At 50.6% G+C, this 15,471-nt stretch overlaps 2 protein-coding genes across 6 annotated transcripts in view; one reads left to right on the top strand and one right to left on the bottom strand.

Annotated features, from left to right (window-relative positions):
- PSD2 (pleckstrin and Sec7 domain containing 2) overlaps positions 1-3,823 on the top strand; it is a 71,837-nt gene extending 68,014 nt beyond the window's left edge. For all 4 annotated transcript variants that reach the window (XM_053991362.1, XM_053991365.1, XM_053991364.1 and 1 more), the window contains 3 exons: positions 114-258; positions 1,287-1,430; positions 2,970-3,823. In XM_053991362.1, coding sequence (XP_053847337.1) covers positions 114-258; positions 1,287-1,430; positions 2,970-3,176 — 496 coding nt within the window. In that variant the 3' untranslated portion in view covers positions 3,177-3,823. The remainder of the gene's footprint in view (positions 1-113; positions 259-1,286; positions 1,431-2,969) is intronic.
- Positions 3,824-8,536: 4,713 nt separating this feature from the next.
- NRG2 (neuregulin 2) overlaps positions 8,537-15,471 on the bottom strand; it is a 155,283-nt gene continuing 148,348 nt past the window's right edge. For both annotated transcript variants that reach the window (XM_053990833.1, XM_053990834.1), the window contains 3 exons: positions 15,040-15,167; positions 12,374-12,598; positions 8,537-10,964 (listed from right to left, as the gene is read on the bottom strand). In XM_053990833.1, coding sequence (XP_053846808.1) covers positions 10,307-10,964; positions 12,374-12,598; positions 15,040-15,167 — 1,011 coding nt within the window. In that variant the 3' untranslated portion in view covers positions 8,537-10,306. The remainder of the gene's footprint in view (positions 10,965-12,373; positions 12,599-15,039; positions 15,168-15,471) is intronic.

The following is a 15,471-nucleotide window of genomic DNA, read 5'->3' as shown; positions in this document are numbered from 1 at the left end:
CCACCAGTGCCCTTCCTGAGCATGGGTGGCTCTAGGGCTGTTGTCAGCTGTTCTCTGGTCCTGGTTCAAGAGCATTTACAGACTCCCTTCTCTTCTCCCCTCCTCCATAACAGAAGTAAGGAAGAAATGCTTTCCTGGATCCTGCGGATCAACCTTGTTGCTGCCATTTTCTCTGCTCCAGCTTTCCCAGCTGCAATCTGCTCCATGAAGAAGTTCTGCCGCCCGCTCCTGCCTTCATCCGTGACCAAGCTGTGCCAGGTAATGTGTGAGAGAAGGAGTGGTGAGGGGTGCCCAGTGCTCAGCAAGCCCTTCAGCTGAGGGTGAGCCCATCTGCAGGTCCCCCTGTTCCTGCCTGATGGACACGCTCAGGTGCTCAGTGCAGGAACAGGGGAGTGGAGTGGGCAGCTCGGACAGGTGTGGAAAATCCTGGCTAGTGCTCCTTTTGCAATGGCTATAAACAGCCCTATGCACACACCTGCCTGTTGGTTCTGGCTTGTTTATTGTTTTTTTGCCCGTCACATCCCAGCACCTTTCAGTTGCTGGAGTGGAACCAGCAGAATAGCTCAAGTTGATGCTGCAGAGCCTAGCAGGTTTGGTTTATATCATGGCACCCTCTTGTTTCTAGAGCTCAAAACCCACAGACAAAAGGGATGTCTGAGTTCCAGTCAGCAGGGAAGGTTTTGGAAACAAGGGGGCAGGGTGCACCAGGCTCAGCTAACCAAGAGCAGCTGCCAGCCAAAGAGCAGCTTTTGTTTCCCTTTCCAGGGAAGGCCCAATATGCCTTAACACTTCCAAAAAGTAGGGACACACTGCCACTGCCCCCCAGCAAAGGGGGGACAGCCTGAAATGTCAGGGCAGAGACACAGCTGCTGTCTGCTGAGACAGATGTGGCCAGATGGTCACCTTTGTCTGAGCCCAGATGGGGAGGGAGGGTACTTCTATCTCTGAAAAGAGCAGGATGAGCAACTCTTGGGACAGCACTGCTTCTGCCTGGCTGTCACAGGATGCATGTTACAGGAGCATTTTGTGCTTATGATGCCAAAGATGCCTCAAAGCCAAAGAAATCCACTCTTGGCACTTGAGATACCTGAGTTTTGCTCTTACTCCAATACCTGTGTTAGAGCTGCTCCTTATCAGATGAATTTGCAAGTGCACAGCACAGCTTTGGCTCCAGCACAGCAGCTGAGCTCACGCCCCTGCAGAGAGAGTTCCCCCAGCCACAGGCAGGCGGAGCACTTGGGTGCTGCACTCCCACGTTTTAATACCTGACACGCTTCTCTCGGCAGGAGGAACAGCTGAGGTCTCATGAAAATAAAATGAAGCAGATTGCAGACGAATTAGCAGAGCATAAATTACATCCTGTAGAGAAGAGCCTCAAGTCAAAAGAGGCTGAGGAATACAGACTCAAAGAACATTACCTAATATTTGAGGTAAAGGAGCTTTCATCTTTTCTGTGACAAATGGTACCTTGGTTGATTGAGGAGAACAGAACTCCAGAGTGGGTGCTGTGGGTCTGGGAGAGCGTGAAAGGAGAGAGAAGGACAAGGGTTCCCAAGCTGGATGGGTGTCTTGGGGCAGCAACAAGCCTCACTGTTTTGCACTGAAGCTGAAAAAAGAAATAAGAACCATTTCTTTCCCTCTGTGATTTCTAACCAGAGGAGGGGAAAACTGACAAGAGAAAGAAAGTCTTCCTTCACTGTGCCAAATTTTGACATTTCCTCAGGTCCCAAGTACGAGAGTGGTTCAGTTCTCAGTGTAACTCAGTCTTTTTCAGCCATATCAATAAAAAGCAAAGGGAATCCCTGGGAGAATTAATCCTGTTTTGCTGCAACCATTTTTGTAAATAAAGCCAAACCCAGTGTTACAGCTGATTACAGACCCTTTGAAGATGCATGTACATAAGTTTTAATTCCCTCTAAAGTCTAAGAAGCATTTAATTGTGGGAGAAATGGGGTGTTTTGTTCCAGTGAGAGTTGAGCAGAAGGTGTGGTTCTTGCCATATAGGTTTCAGTGGAAGGGACTGCTGGAGGCCTCTAGCCTTGCTTCCAGTAGGAATTTGGATTATTCCTAGTCTTAGCCCAGACTGAGTGTGCCATTTAGTGGCTGAGCCCCAAAAATCACTAAGGATGGAATTATTCCACCTCCCTCATGCCAGGGCTGCACCATCCTTTTGTGGAATACTCAGCTTGATTCTCCAAAGCCACAGCTCCCAGCTGCTGGTTCCCTTGTCTTTGGACCAACTTTCCAGATAGTTGCTGCTGCCTCTCTTTTTCCTGCATCTGGTTTTGGATGCCTGCAGAGAAGTCTCTATCTGAGCTTTTCTCTGGACTGCCTTTTCAGTCTTCAAGGAGAAGCTGGCACTTCCAGGGCATAATTCATCTCATCTGTCTTATGTGATGTGCTCCAGAAATGCTTGTTTCTTTGTGCTGACAAAGAAGCCAGCACAGGCTGCCTCTGAGATGTTAAGAGAAAGGATGGGTATTACACAGGTCCTCAAAAGATCCCATCTAGCATTGGAACAGAGAGGATGCCTTCCTTTATCCTGTGCTCTGTGAGGAGCATTGGGGGCACAGCTCAGCAGCAGTAACTGAACCACTGGATGGAAACAATGACAAGCAGAAGTATTTTAACCAATCAAAGCGAGCTCCTAAATCAGGAAGCAGCAGGTCTGTTGATCTCATTTTGCCCCCAGTATCCTCCTTATACAATCACAGTGGCAGCCAAGACCTGTAAAAACAACTGGAGAGTCCTACACAGACCCACACCCACCTTTCTCCTCAGACCTTTGAACAATCAGTCTGTGCACAGACCAGGCATTGTGCTGGGGTTAAATCTGTGGGGTGTGATTAGTGGGATGCTGATGGTGTAGGATGGGTTTTCCTGCAGTAGCTGATGGAATTGTTTCTGTGTGCCGCACACACCATGGCCTGTCCCTGTTCCCAGGCTCTCTGTTCCCTCTTTCCCTGCAGAAGAGCCGCTATGAAACGTACATCAACCTGCTGTGCATGAAGATCAAAGTGGGGACGGATGACCTGGAGAGGATCGAGACCAGTTTCTTCAAGGTGGAAGCCGAGGACATCGCTTTGCGGAAGACGCATTCCAGCCCTTCCCTGAGCCAAGGGCACATGTCCATCAGCTGTAAGGCAGAAAAGGACATTTTAGAGCAGAACACTTAACAAGGAACATGTGCACGGGGGGATGAACCGGCGATGCTCTGCGCTCCTGGACTTAGATTGATGAGCACAATTTTACTTAGGAAATTATATGAGCAAACTGTAGACATGTATGACATGGGGATTGCTCTAGTGAAAGAAATCAAAGAAGCTTTAGTTGACACTCTCTGACAATGCTCTGGCATTTCAGCATCATCTCTTCTTCATTCCCAACTGCACCAGTGGCTTTTCTTTCCCTCCTGCTGCAGCCTGCACAACAAAGGGATATGCTGGTTCTTCAAGGGCTGGGTCGCTCTTTCCTCCACCAGCCCTGGCTCCCTCCTTCCCTCCCTGGAGTCCCCAGCGGTTCATGGTCACAGTCCCTGGCAGTGCAGGAAACTGAGCCAAAACGACGTCTGTGGCACCACCAGCGCTCCCAGAGAAGGGCACAGGGTGGCAGGGGCCCGTCCCTGCCCCAGGAGGAGCACGACGTGACAGGACAGGTGTCGTGAGCTGGTCACCGAGCGGGCGAGAGGCGTCTTCAGCACGGCAACGTGGGAACATCACCTGCCCATGGCAGGAGAAGCCTGAAGGGCCCTCTGTCACCTTATCCTTTTTATATATATATATATATATACATATGAATATATATAAATAAATATATATATATAAGGAAACTCTAACCTGGGTTTTTAACCTCAGTGTGCAAGTGAAGGCAAGCTGCCTGGGGAAGACACTAGGGACATGGAGGGTCTGACCAGCCCACCAGGACGTTCTAAAAAAATGGAAAAGCTGTGTATCTATCTTTTTTGTTTCTTTTTCTCCTTTTTTTACTCGAATGGAAATCCCACCTGGCTTTGCTGTGAAACATCGCTCTCCCATTCCTGCTTACTCAGACAAACTGCCCAAGTGGCTGCTGGTTTGGCAGCCACGGGATCCACCACTCTGGGTTCGAGGCACAACTGGAGCCGTGCGCAAGCTCTGGTGGAACCTTTGTGTGCAGGAGTGATCCCACTGCCCGTCCCTGCTGTACTCCTCCATCCTGCGATGCACATGCTGTACTCTTTTAAGTGGGAATTGTGTTTCTGTTCCTTTCTGCTGTCTGTGGTCCAATGATTTACTGTTGTGCTGAAGTGATTCCTCTGCATTTCAATGCCACAACTGTCCTCCCACACTTTATTTATTTCACTGTTTCGTTTGATCTTTATCTCAGATTGCTTTTCTTTCCCCTAGGTGAGTTCACAGTAATCAAGTTCCAGTTTTGAAGGATCTTGTAGCTGCTAATTACAGTCATTTATTGTTTATATTTTGCAGCATTTTTTAAACAAACAAGATTTATTTGGACCTTCAATGTTTGAGAGCCTATGGACTACTGTTTTCCATGACAGTTCATGACACTAAAAACCTCTTCTCAACTTTATCGCCTCTTCTTTTATCTCTGTTTCTTTGTACAGTTTGATAGTTTATTTGAAATGATGCACTAAGAATCATGTAAAAAAAGAATAACAATAAAACCGAATCTGTTGGTAAAGAGAATTGGTCTGAAGCATCGTTCCACCATGTGCTGGATTGATTCCAGATTTCACAGCACCAGAAGGCCAGGATGATTCAGATATGCACCAGCACCTGATGCAGAAAAGCCGGGATCCTATGGACAGACAGCACCAGAAAACATCGACTCCTTCCCACACGTGGGTACCAGCCCACCCATCCTCTTGCATGGCTCTGGAGCAGCTGTGGATAGATGGGCTGCTTTGGGAGCACATTCAAGTAACTCTTCCCTCCACCTGGTGCATCCCAGGTGTGTCTGTCCACATACAGCCTAGAGATTCATGAGAGCAGAAAGGTGCATTGTGACTGGAGATGTTCTCACTACAGTTCCCAGAGGAGTCTGTGGCTGTTCCTCCGAGGCATCATTGCTTTTGTGTCAGGTATTGTACAGACATTCCTTGCACCGAAGACCTCCAAGATGTTCCTACACATGAAGTGTCTGATGCTGAGACTCTCAGAGTGGAAGTCCAGGGGAAAGCTGGGCCCAACTCCTCGCCTCCAAAATCCCAGGTAATATTTTGTATTTCTGTCTTCCCTTTCTGAACATCCCTTCCAGCGGGCAGTGACATCTCCAGTGTGTTTGAGCTGCCACCAAGAACAGCTCAGCCCCCTGGTTGAAGGTGCCAGACTGCCATCCTCAGCTGGGAGTAACTTGCAGAGAAAAGAAAGATCTGCAAAATTTCCTCTGGGCAGCAGAAAAGAGACTCAGAGCCATGAGACTGAACACCCAATGGATGTGGGAAGGGGTGGCAGCTCATGTCAGACAACACTTGGCGAGACAGCTCAGAATATTAAACTTGCTCTTGCTAAGTATCTGCAGTTTGCCTCATGCACAAGTCCTGATCCAGGTACACAGACACGTGAAAATGTGTTGAGAGCATCTTACCTACATGAGAGCAGAGCCAAAAAATGCCTTGTTTGACCAATCCACAGCCTCAGCTTGTGACTTGGAAGAAAATAGGTTTTATCATCCCTTTTCTCCCTCCGTGGAGGTCAAGGACTAAGAGAGAAGAGCAGCATCGCAGAGGAATTAGGCAGCCACATCCTTCTCTCCCCCTGAAGTTACTCAGATGCACTTTCTGCACATCCCCAGCTTGTGCCAGCCCCTCCAGCAGGCACCACGACTGCTTTGGGTCTCACACAACCTCACTTGGCAGTGGTGGTTCAGCCTGACCTCCCGGCCAGGCCACTTGTCCTGGACACAACCACATTCATTTTAGAGGGACTTCTTGGTGGGGGAGACTTTGTGACCCCAAAGCCAGGATCCAACACTCCTCTCCTGCTTGTGCCACCCATCTGTGTCAGCAGAGCGATTCCTTTCCCTCTGAGAAGGGCACTAAAGGCACCATACATGCAGAGTAGAGCTGTCAGGAGGCTCTGGTGGCTCCCCCACCTGTGAAAATTGCTGTAAAATATTTACGGCAAAACCCTAGGAGCACACACGGCTGGAAATGAGGAGTCTAAAAATAAACCAGGCAGGGAAAAAAGAGAGAGATACAGGCTTCCTTCAGAGGCAATTGGAGAGAAAATTGCAGTAGCGTAACTGCCTCTAAATATAGAACACAATTATGGGAATCAAGGGGCACGTTTAACAAAAAAATCACCGCAAAGAATCCTGAGGCTGCCATGGCTCAGAGCTAGTGGGGTCTCAGCAGATGCAGAGCACCAGGGATCCCTGCAAACCATGGAGCAGGGAAATATCCCCCTGTGCAGGGCAAACCCACCCCTCCTCTCCAAGGGACCCAGAGAGATTCCTGGTGGGGATCAGCTGCATCGAGCACACCCTGAGATGTGGCCACACGGTTGTTCTGCATGCCAGGGAGACCCGGGAGCTGTACCTTCTTGTAATGCAGATGCTGCTGTGCCAGCTTTGGGGGGGACTTCTCCACGAGTGGAGCTCACAGATCCTGAGGAGAGCCAGGGAGATGGGGCTGCTTTTTGAAGCCAAAGGCACCTGATCTCTCTCTTCCATGTGTCTGGTTTCCCCAGGGATCAGCCTTGGTGATCGTCTACACGTGTCTCTTCCAAGGCATTGGTGTTCTCTGCCCATTCCTGTCCATCTCACCTTGCTCTGGGAGCCAGTGGAGGAGCTGAGATGGATCAAAGGCAATGGGGAGCTGGGGCATGTCCCAAGAGTAATGGGAGAGTGGAGAGCTGCACTGCTGCCTTCACCCAGCGAGGCTTGGGGCTGGCAATGGGGCACGATGTGTCCAAAGGCAAATGTCACCCAAACCAGGGTTTGACCCTACCACCTTTATCCCAGGTCTAGTCACCCAACACCTCCTTTGCACATTGCTGTTGGGTGACATAGGCCTTGTGGCAGGAGCCACAGTCCTTCAGCCTTTAACCTTCTGGGAAACCAGTGTTGAGATGTCTTTATTCAGGGAGGAATGCTGAGCCTCTGATCTGTCTGGAGGCCCCACAGAACATGCAATGAATGTTTGGGGTGGCCTGTGACACAGCTGGGTCAGCTCCAGGACAATGGACATCCGAGGGGAGCTGGAGCAGGAGAAGCCTGGGCTGTGGGTTTGCTTAGCCTGGCCTCCAGCATGGGCAGCACTGTGAGGGCTGGGGAGTTTTCTCACAGCTCTGGGCATTCATAGAATCATAGAATGATTTGGGCTGGAAGGGACACTAAAAATCATCTAGTTCCAACCAGATCACTTAGTTCCAACCTATCCATTTCAAAGGGTCGACTCACTATAGCAGATCCCTCTTCTGTTAAGTGAGTTCAGCTGGGGCTTTTGGACACCTGTTCATGTCGCTGAGCAGGAACAGGGGAGTGAGTTCTGATCTGGGTGGAGCCAGGAGTGCCACCTCAGGAGCTGTGCTCCTGTGACCACACCACGTTGTCAGTGAGTCCCTGCATGGGGATAGCCAGAGACACGGATTTCCCGTGGAGGAGCTGAACAAGGGACCTGTTTTGTGGGTGGGTCAGTGCTGCATGGCAGCATGGTACTGGCAGGGTTGGGCCCAACACATCTCCACTCTACTGAAGTCACTAAATAGATGCCAGGTCACAGCACATGCCAAGCATCCTGACCTCTCTTGGCACATCTGGAAACTTCCATGGTTCAAGTGAAGGGGGATCTCCTGATCTGCAGTTGGAGGAGGAATGGCACCCCTGGGAGATGTGTGGGTAACATTCACTCACCTCAGTGAGCCTCCACTCCTGAGCTCTGCAGGGAAGGTCAAATGTCCATGCCAGGTAGAAAAACACCCACCTATGGGTGTTTATGGGCATAAAGATCTTTACTGAACCAGAGCGTCTCTCATATGAGGAAAGGATGAGGGAGCTGGAGCTGTCCAGCCTGGAGAGGAAAAGGCTCAGGGGGGCCTTATCCATGTGTATAAAAACCCAATGGATGGCAGTGAAAAAGAGGGAGCTGGACTCTTCTCAGCAGTGTCCAGGACACAAGGCAATGGGCCTAAAATAGTAAATGAGGCAAAGGGCCCAAATGAAAAACTAGTAAATCCAGTTTGTGTGGGAAATGGATTTGTAGAGAGTTTTCAGGGTTTGATAGAAGGCCTACACAGTATAAATCTGTATGCAAACTTTGAGATAAGGAATTCCAGTTTGAATACAAGAAGACAAACTTTTGCTTTGAGAGGGACAAAACACTGGCAGAGGTTACCCAAAGAAGTTGTGGTACTGCCATCCCTGAAGTTACTCAAACCCTGACTGGACACAGGCCGGGGCAGCTGACTCTGGGTGAGCTGGTGGTGCAGGAAATGTGGAAGAAGTCTCAACCAGTCTGTGATTCTGTGTATGGTGCCTGTCACAGCTCTCCATTTTCCCCCCCAAAGGGCCTGAGATTAATGCAGCCCACAGCTTGTTATTTCTTATTTTATTTATAATATAAAAAATGTTCAAGTGTTAAACAGTCAAGAGTTCTGACATTCAGACAATCCAGAGCAAACTTTGACAATCATCTTATGACAAATTAGCAGAGTTTTCTATCTGACCCCATCATAGGTGAGGAATAGAGGGTTTAGTTACTTTATTGCTAAAAGTTAAATGAAATAATACACTGTCAATTGTTGTATTATCTTCTCAGTCACAGCTTCACCATGCATCCAATCTACAGTATCTGAAATGCAAAGGACATGCAGAAGTAAAAATATAAAAAGAAAAAAGTCAGGCTACAATGTAAACAGGTTTGCTGCAGAGAACTGAGGAGAGGGGGGCACTTCCACGGGGGATGCTCTGCCGCCCGGACACGCAGGACTGTCTCTTTGCGCCACAGAGCCGATGGCCAGAGCTGCTCCGAGTTTGGGGACGCGACGTCCGTCATCGATGGCAGGACGTGACGGTAACAACTGTCTTTACAACACGTGGCACGGCTGTACGGGAGAATCCGCTCGCTGGGCCGCCCCACGCAGGGCCCTGCCCGGCCAAGGCAGTGGCGACAAGCGGAGCCCAAAGCGCTCGCGGCCCTACTGACCCCTGGGGCAGCATGGCCGGCGACCGCCTGGCTCCGTGTCCGGGGTGACACGCGGCCGTCTGCGCCACGGGACCACCCTGTGGGTGTCCACCAGCACCCCGGCCAAGGGTGTCACGCAGGACACCACAGCTCCGGCCGCGGCCAACGCCGCACGGCGGCTGCACCGCTCAGCCGAGGGGACGCCGCGGCCAGCACGGCGCTGGGGTGGCCACGAGGCCACGGGCACCACGGCTGAACGGGGCTGGCTCAGCAACCCGGCTTCAATGGTATGTGAGATGTGTGATCCACCATGGTCACAGGGGTGTCTGCCTGGCTTCACTACAAACCTGTGCCAACCCCACTCCAGACCCACCGGTGAGATGGCCAAAGGTTGAGAGCTATGTTTTAAGGGCTGCTGCTGCTGCGCGATTTTGTTTTCTTCTCCTACCTGTGTGGCAAAAGAAACATTATTTCTGCATTTCAGCACAGTGCTGTTGGGTTTCTTTTTCTCCTGATTTAAGCGAAAATACACGTAGTTTACAGGGCAAGACAGATCCTCGTTAGACATGATAATGGAAATGCTCCCACTCATGTCCTTAATGTGTGTTTAAACAATACTTTAAAGAATAAGATCATTAATAGCAGGGTACGGGGCAAAGTGGCAAGGCTGTTTTCTTCCAACAGAAGAGCGCCCTTGTGACAGGTTGTCTCCCAAACAAAAATCTATGACCTTAAAAATGCTACTGAAACAGAATCCTCGGCATGAATCCCAGCACTAGCATACAGCAAAAGGCACCACGATAGTTTTGTTTTCTATTTTTAAGTAGTCAAAAATTGGCCCACTTTTTTTTTAACTTTATTGTTTGTTTTCTTTTCTTCTTCTTTTTTTTTTTTTTTTTTACTTTTTTTTTCTCGGAAGCTGTAAATCAAGACATTACATATAAATAGAGATTCCCTATAAAAAAGTCATTGTCGTTAGCTATTATAAGACAACTTTGCTAAAATGAAAATAAAACATTTTTATTTGTTATATTTTTTGTTTTTCCCTCTTTTATATAAAATAAAAATATTTATTTTTGTTTTGTTTTGTTTTGCGGTTTGTGTGGTTTTGTCTCGCCTCGGCCTCCCTCCTCTCGGCCTCCTCCACGCGGGTCACCCATGCAGGAGCGCGGGAGGCGCCTAGAGAGGGTCGGGGTCCGCTTTGGGCGCCACGTGCGCCAGGCTGCCGCGGCCGCCGTCGCCGTGCGCGCTGTGCCCGCGGCACGAGTAGTGAGTCCGGCTGTCGCCCGGCCGGTGCAGCGGCGGCGACTCTGTGTGCGCCGCCTCATTGTTCTGAGTGCTTAGGAACGGGGTGCTCTCGGCCACCAGCTCCTCGTCAGACTCGCTGTAAGAGGCGCTGCTCAAGGAGAAGGAGTCCCGGACGGCTCTGGCTCTGTGAGGGATGTGCCCGTTCAGTTTGGATTTTTTCCACCGCCTGTTGCTGCTGGCTGTTTTCTTTGGCTGCTCTAGCGCTGTGACGTACTCCTGCGTCGTCTCGTACTCGTCGTCCTCTGTGATGCGGAAGGGGCTGGAGGGCAGGCTCCCCATGCTGTCGTTTAGGTAGGTCTTCCTTTGGTAGTAGCTGTCGTACCTCTGCGTGTCCTGGAAGGGGAGCTGGTACCGCCGCAGGAGGGGCTGCTGCTCCTCCACGCGGAAGCTGATGGGGGCCGCCGGCGGCAGGGACACGGCGTGCGCCGAGTTGGGGGAGGTGATCTCGAAGGTGGGCACCTGCGTGGTCATCGAGTAGTGGAAGTCAACAGGCGACAGGCGTGCTGGTGTGGTCAGGGCCGACACGTACCTGGAAAAGCAACACCTCTGTTTGGACACCGAACAACCCCAAAAACCACCAGCTGAGCCCGCGCTTTGCTGAACACCTGGCCCAGGGACCCACGGGGCCTCCAGTGAACCTGCTCGTGGAGGTTCTCCTGGGGAATCAGCTGGAGGGACCTCGCACTGCTGTGCCAAGGGAGGGTGAGCTGCTGGCTTCAATGGGCAGCACGTGCTGAGCTTCCCCCAGACTACTTCTCCCAGGGGACTCGGTGCACAATTCCCACTCTGCATTGCTGCAAACCCTGCAGCATCTCCCAGCAGGCTGAGTCATGGCTTCACTGTCTCTCATCTGCCTGACAGCTGCTTTCTGTTCCCTCTGGAGCTGCCAGGCTTGTCTCTGAGGAAGGTCCCTGGAATTCCCTCTCCCTGCTCAGGCCACACATGGGAAAACCCTGGGCATTGCTTTTTCTGGCTTAGCAAAAATCTTGTGTCTCAAAAAGCCATCTACCACTTTCATCTACTCTAGTGAAAACATCAGTGTGGTCATTTAGGCCTGGTCTAGCTCGTCTCCAAACAACACTTTCTTCAGCACCAACTCTTTCTAAGGAGTAATCTTATTTCCTCTTGATTTTCCCAGTGGTATCTCTGCCCAATTCCACCTGCCCAGGCTCTCTCACTTGTCCAGGGCCTTTTTACTCATGTGTTTTGTGATGCATGAGATCTCCATAGGAGCTGGGTCAGTCTGCCTGAATGGACCAGAGACAGGAATGAGAGCAGGAGATGCTGCCTTTCTCCTCTGCTCCACGGACAAGTTCCACTGCCTTGAAGGGTAACTGCCCAAGAGGGGCCACGTGGCCACCAAGAGTCACTCATGGCTACCTGCAAAGGGCTCGAACAAAGGTGGAGAGGTGCTTCTGCTCCGTGAGGAACCAGACTGGGAAAAGAACAACTGCTACTGCTGCTGCTGGTGTCTCAGCTCTGCAGTTGTGCTCCTTGGAGGCTGGGTCATACCGAGTCCTGTCCCAGGGCTGTGCTCACGTGCAGCACCCTCTCACCTGCCATCCAGGACTGTGCTGAGGACAGACACCTTTTCCCCAAGCACCTGAGGGCCAGACCCTGCTTGGCAGCCCACCAAGCTGCCCAGGGTGTTCTCCCAGCTGGTTTTTCTCTACCAGTTGCTGACCGCAGGCAGGCATATTCCACACCTGTCATCCCTGTGCTCCAAACCTACATTGCCACTGGGGTGCAGAGCTGGCTGCTGCCCTGACCTGAGTGGCCTCCTGGGGGAATTGGGCTTCCTCTGGTAGGGCTGGAGTTTCCCAATTCTACCATGGCACTGCCGCTCTAGGGCTGGCAAAGGCAAACATTTTTGGGCTTGGCACAGAGGCATGGCTTGCCTCTGCTGTGCTGTGCTGGCACCAAGCAGTGGGGTCTGACCTCTCGCTGTGGGGCGAGTCCCGCAGGGAATCCACCGAGTCGCGGTACTGCGTCGTGGGCCTCCGCTGGTCCTCGATGCAGAAGGTGGCCCCGCGGCGAGCACGTGCCTCCACGCACGCAGGGCTGTTGCATTTACTGGTTCCCACCGAGGACAGCATTATCCCAGACTGGGAATCTGAAGTCAGGCTCTCTGTTCGCTCCAAGCTCCAGGTGTGGCTTTCATGTCTGTGGAGCAAAGCCCATGTGGACAGTGAGCAAGGAACCCCCACCCAGCTCTCCTCCAAAGGCACAGGCACTGCTCACACTCAGCTCTGCACCTCTGCACTGCTGTCCCCCTTCTCTCTCTCATTAGGATGCATCTGGCCAGGGAAGCCAAGATTCCCAGCCCTACCTTTGATTTGTCTTTCTTTGCTTCTTCTTGGAGATGCCATTAGAGGACAAATGAAGTAAACCAGTGCAATAGCAGGTATTTATCCCACCACGGAATAAATGCCTGGGAGCAGGATGGGACAGCCTCTGGAGGGAGGCCAGGGCAATTCTGCTTTGCGCTTGCAAAGTGTTCTGGGTGTGGAATAACACATTGGCTATGCCAAGGCAAGTCAGCCAAGTTCCTTCAAATGTGCCACCTGCACTGCCAAGTGACAGCCCCTTTGGAATTGCTACCAGAGAGGAGCCAGGAGAAGCCACTCAAAATTAGCAGAGCAAAGTCTACCAAAGATTTTGGCAGGAAAACACTTCCAAGGTGCTAGACAAAGACTGTGATGTGCTGAGCAGCTGCAGCCCCACCAGCCCCAGTCTTGGTGCAAAGAGAACATCCCACAAGGACTCAGCAGGATGCACAGGGCTACCTGCACACTGGGGTCCCACCAGTGCCACGGCCACCATGCTGAGCCCCACCATTGCAGAAATACATGATCCATGAGAGCAACCCCTCTGAACTCCCAAACCACACCAGATGGAGCTGTGTGGGCGGAGGATTTTGGGTGGGGGTGTGCAGAGGAGAGCAGCCCTCATTAAGATTTCCCAAGAACTTGTTAATTATTGATGGCTCCAGGCACATGCTCATTTATAACTTCAAACAGCGTCCTCATTAGAGGCGCTGATGGAGTAAAATGGAGCCTGATTATGCCAGTAGTTTGCCTCTGGCATGACTTCAAGAAGCACCTGCTCACTGCACTTGACTCAGGAAAATGAGGTGGCAGGTAGCCAGGACCAGAGGCTACCCAAGGTAGGTTCCTCCCTACAGCTGTCATGAGCTAATGCTGCCCTCCAGACACACCTTTGTGTCTTCAGAAGGTGCCCAGGGATGGCCCAGGCCTTTGAAGTGAGCATGGAAGGCCAGCAAGGTGCAGCTCTGCAGGCACAGGAGCCTCTGTGCACCTGGCTCAAGCTTGCACACACCTAGCTAGGGCTGGGCTGAAGAGTATGAATGCAAAAAAACCTGGAGAACATATCATCCAGCTCAGGAAGAGTGGATTTCCCTGGAAAAAAGAATCATTCCCAGCTGATCAAGTCATTCCTGGCTCCCTCTCTACTTGCTGGAGGTATAGCCAGAGGAATCTGGGGAGGAATTCACCTGAAAATCCAAGTTCAACATCTGAAGTTGATCTTGCCCATTGTAACTGAGAATACTTGCTCAACCCTGAGGAATGCCTGGACCTAAGGAAACCTGCCTGGAGCCATCTGTGAGCTTCAGCTGAAAGAATTCCTGCATTCCCGGATGAATGGAGACAACCCCATCAGGCTAATGAAGGATATGAGCCAGCCACATATCAAAGGCAAGTTATCTCCAAGAAAAACCCCTGTCACCTACTGGAAGAAGCACAAGAGCTGTCTAAGAGGAGGAACCAGAACATCCAATCTCAAACCAGCACAGGACTTGCTTTAGAGCATTTGAAAGACTTTTCTGGACATCATAAAAGTAGAAGGGTCCATCTGCCATTTAAATGTTCTCAGAAACCTTGAGAAGATTCAGGTTCCAAGCTGTGGTGCTCTTCCCCCAGTGGTTATTTTGAAATGAAAATAAAAGATATGTCTCATTCTGATGTCACAAAGCATTATTAGTACCTTCCTGCTAGACCAAGTTTTCCAAAAAGCTTCAGAATGACTTCCAGTGAAAGAGAAGCCAACACCTGAGGTGAAGGCTGATAAATTGCACAGGAGCATTTTCTTTCTGATCAAAACCTGCAATGTCCAAGACCTTGACTCTGAGGAAGCGTTGAAAACATTTGGTGATATTTTGTGTACTTTGTCTCCCACAAGGCAAATACATTCTAAATATGAAACACATAACCTGTGTGTGCTTAAGGAAGTATTTCAGATGTCCAGTGTGGCTGCAAAACCTGCAAAACCTTTTCCTACACGCATCCTCCTGTTTGGGTCTGTGCAAAGCATGGAAGCACAGGTTCATTTCCCCGTGTTTTCCAACTATATCAGTGCTACAGGATCCTGCTGGCACCTCCCTGCAGGCCAAGGAACACACTTTTCCATACCTCTCACTAACCAGCTGTGCTTGCAGAGTCCTGCAGTGTAGACATGGCTTGTATGCCACTACAGAGCCAAATATCAAGTGAAAACAGAAAGGGAGGTGAAAGGAAAATCTTAGAATCTCACAGCATCCTACAGCAAATAGCAGGCAAAGGTCCAGAGAAAATGGTATACATCACCTCTGGCTGGACGTTGGAGTGGCTGTGGAGCAGTGATGGGACGGGGAGCAGGAGTGACTTCCAGAAAAGGTTGTCTCTGTTTCCCTTCGGATCACGTGCTCAGTGGCAGAAACATTCTTAGAAATATACTGCAAAATAAGAAGAATCACACAGATCAGCCACCAGTCTGTGAATGCTGCCAAAGAAAAATTTAGCTGGCCTGATTATTTCTGGTGAAATCAGGTGAGGACTGAGTGAACCCAGAAGCTCTGCAACCCACAGGAAGGGACAAGGAGTGTGGAGCTTTTTCTCTGCCCCTTCACTTTGAACACTGGGAAAGGGCTGTGGCACAGGGATTGCAGAAGGGTTTGGAGAGCCAAGAGATTCCCCAGAGGACAGTGGTACCATGTGTAGCTACTGAGCAGAGACACATCTCTGCCCACAGCTGGTTAC

Source organism: Vidua macroura, chromosome 15, assembly GCF_024509145.1.
Source record: "Vidua macroura isolate BioBank_ID:100142 chromosome 15, ASM2450914v1, whole genome shotgun sequence".
In the NCBI taxonomy this organism is placed as follows: domain Eukaryota; kingdom Metazoa; phylum Chordata; class Aves; order Passeriformes; family Viduidae; genus Vidua; species Vidua macroura.
This window is presented reverse-complemented; position numbering and strand designations above follow the sequence as displayed.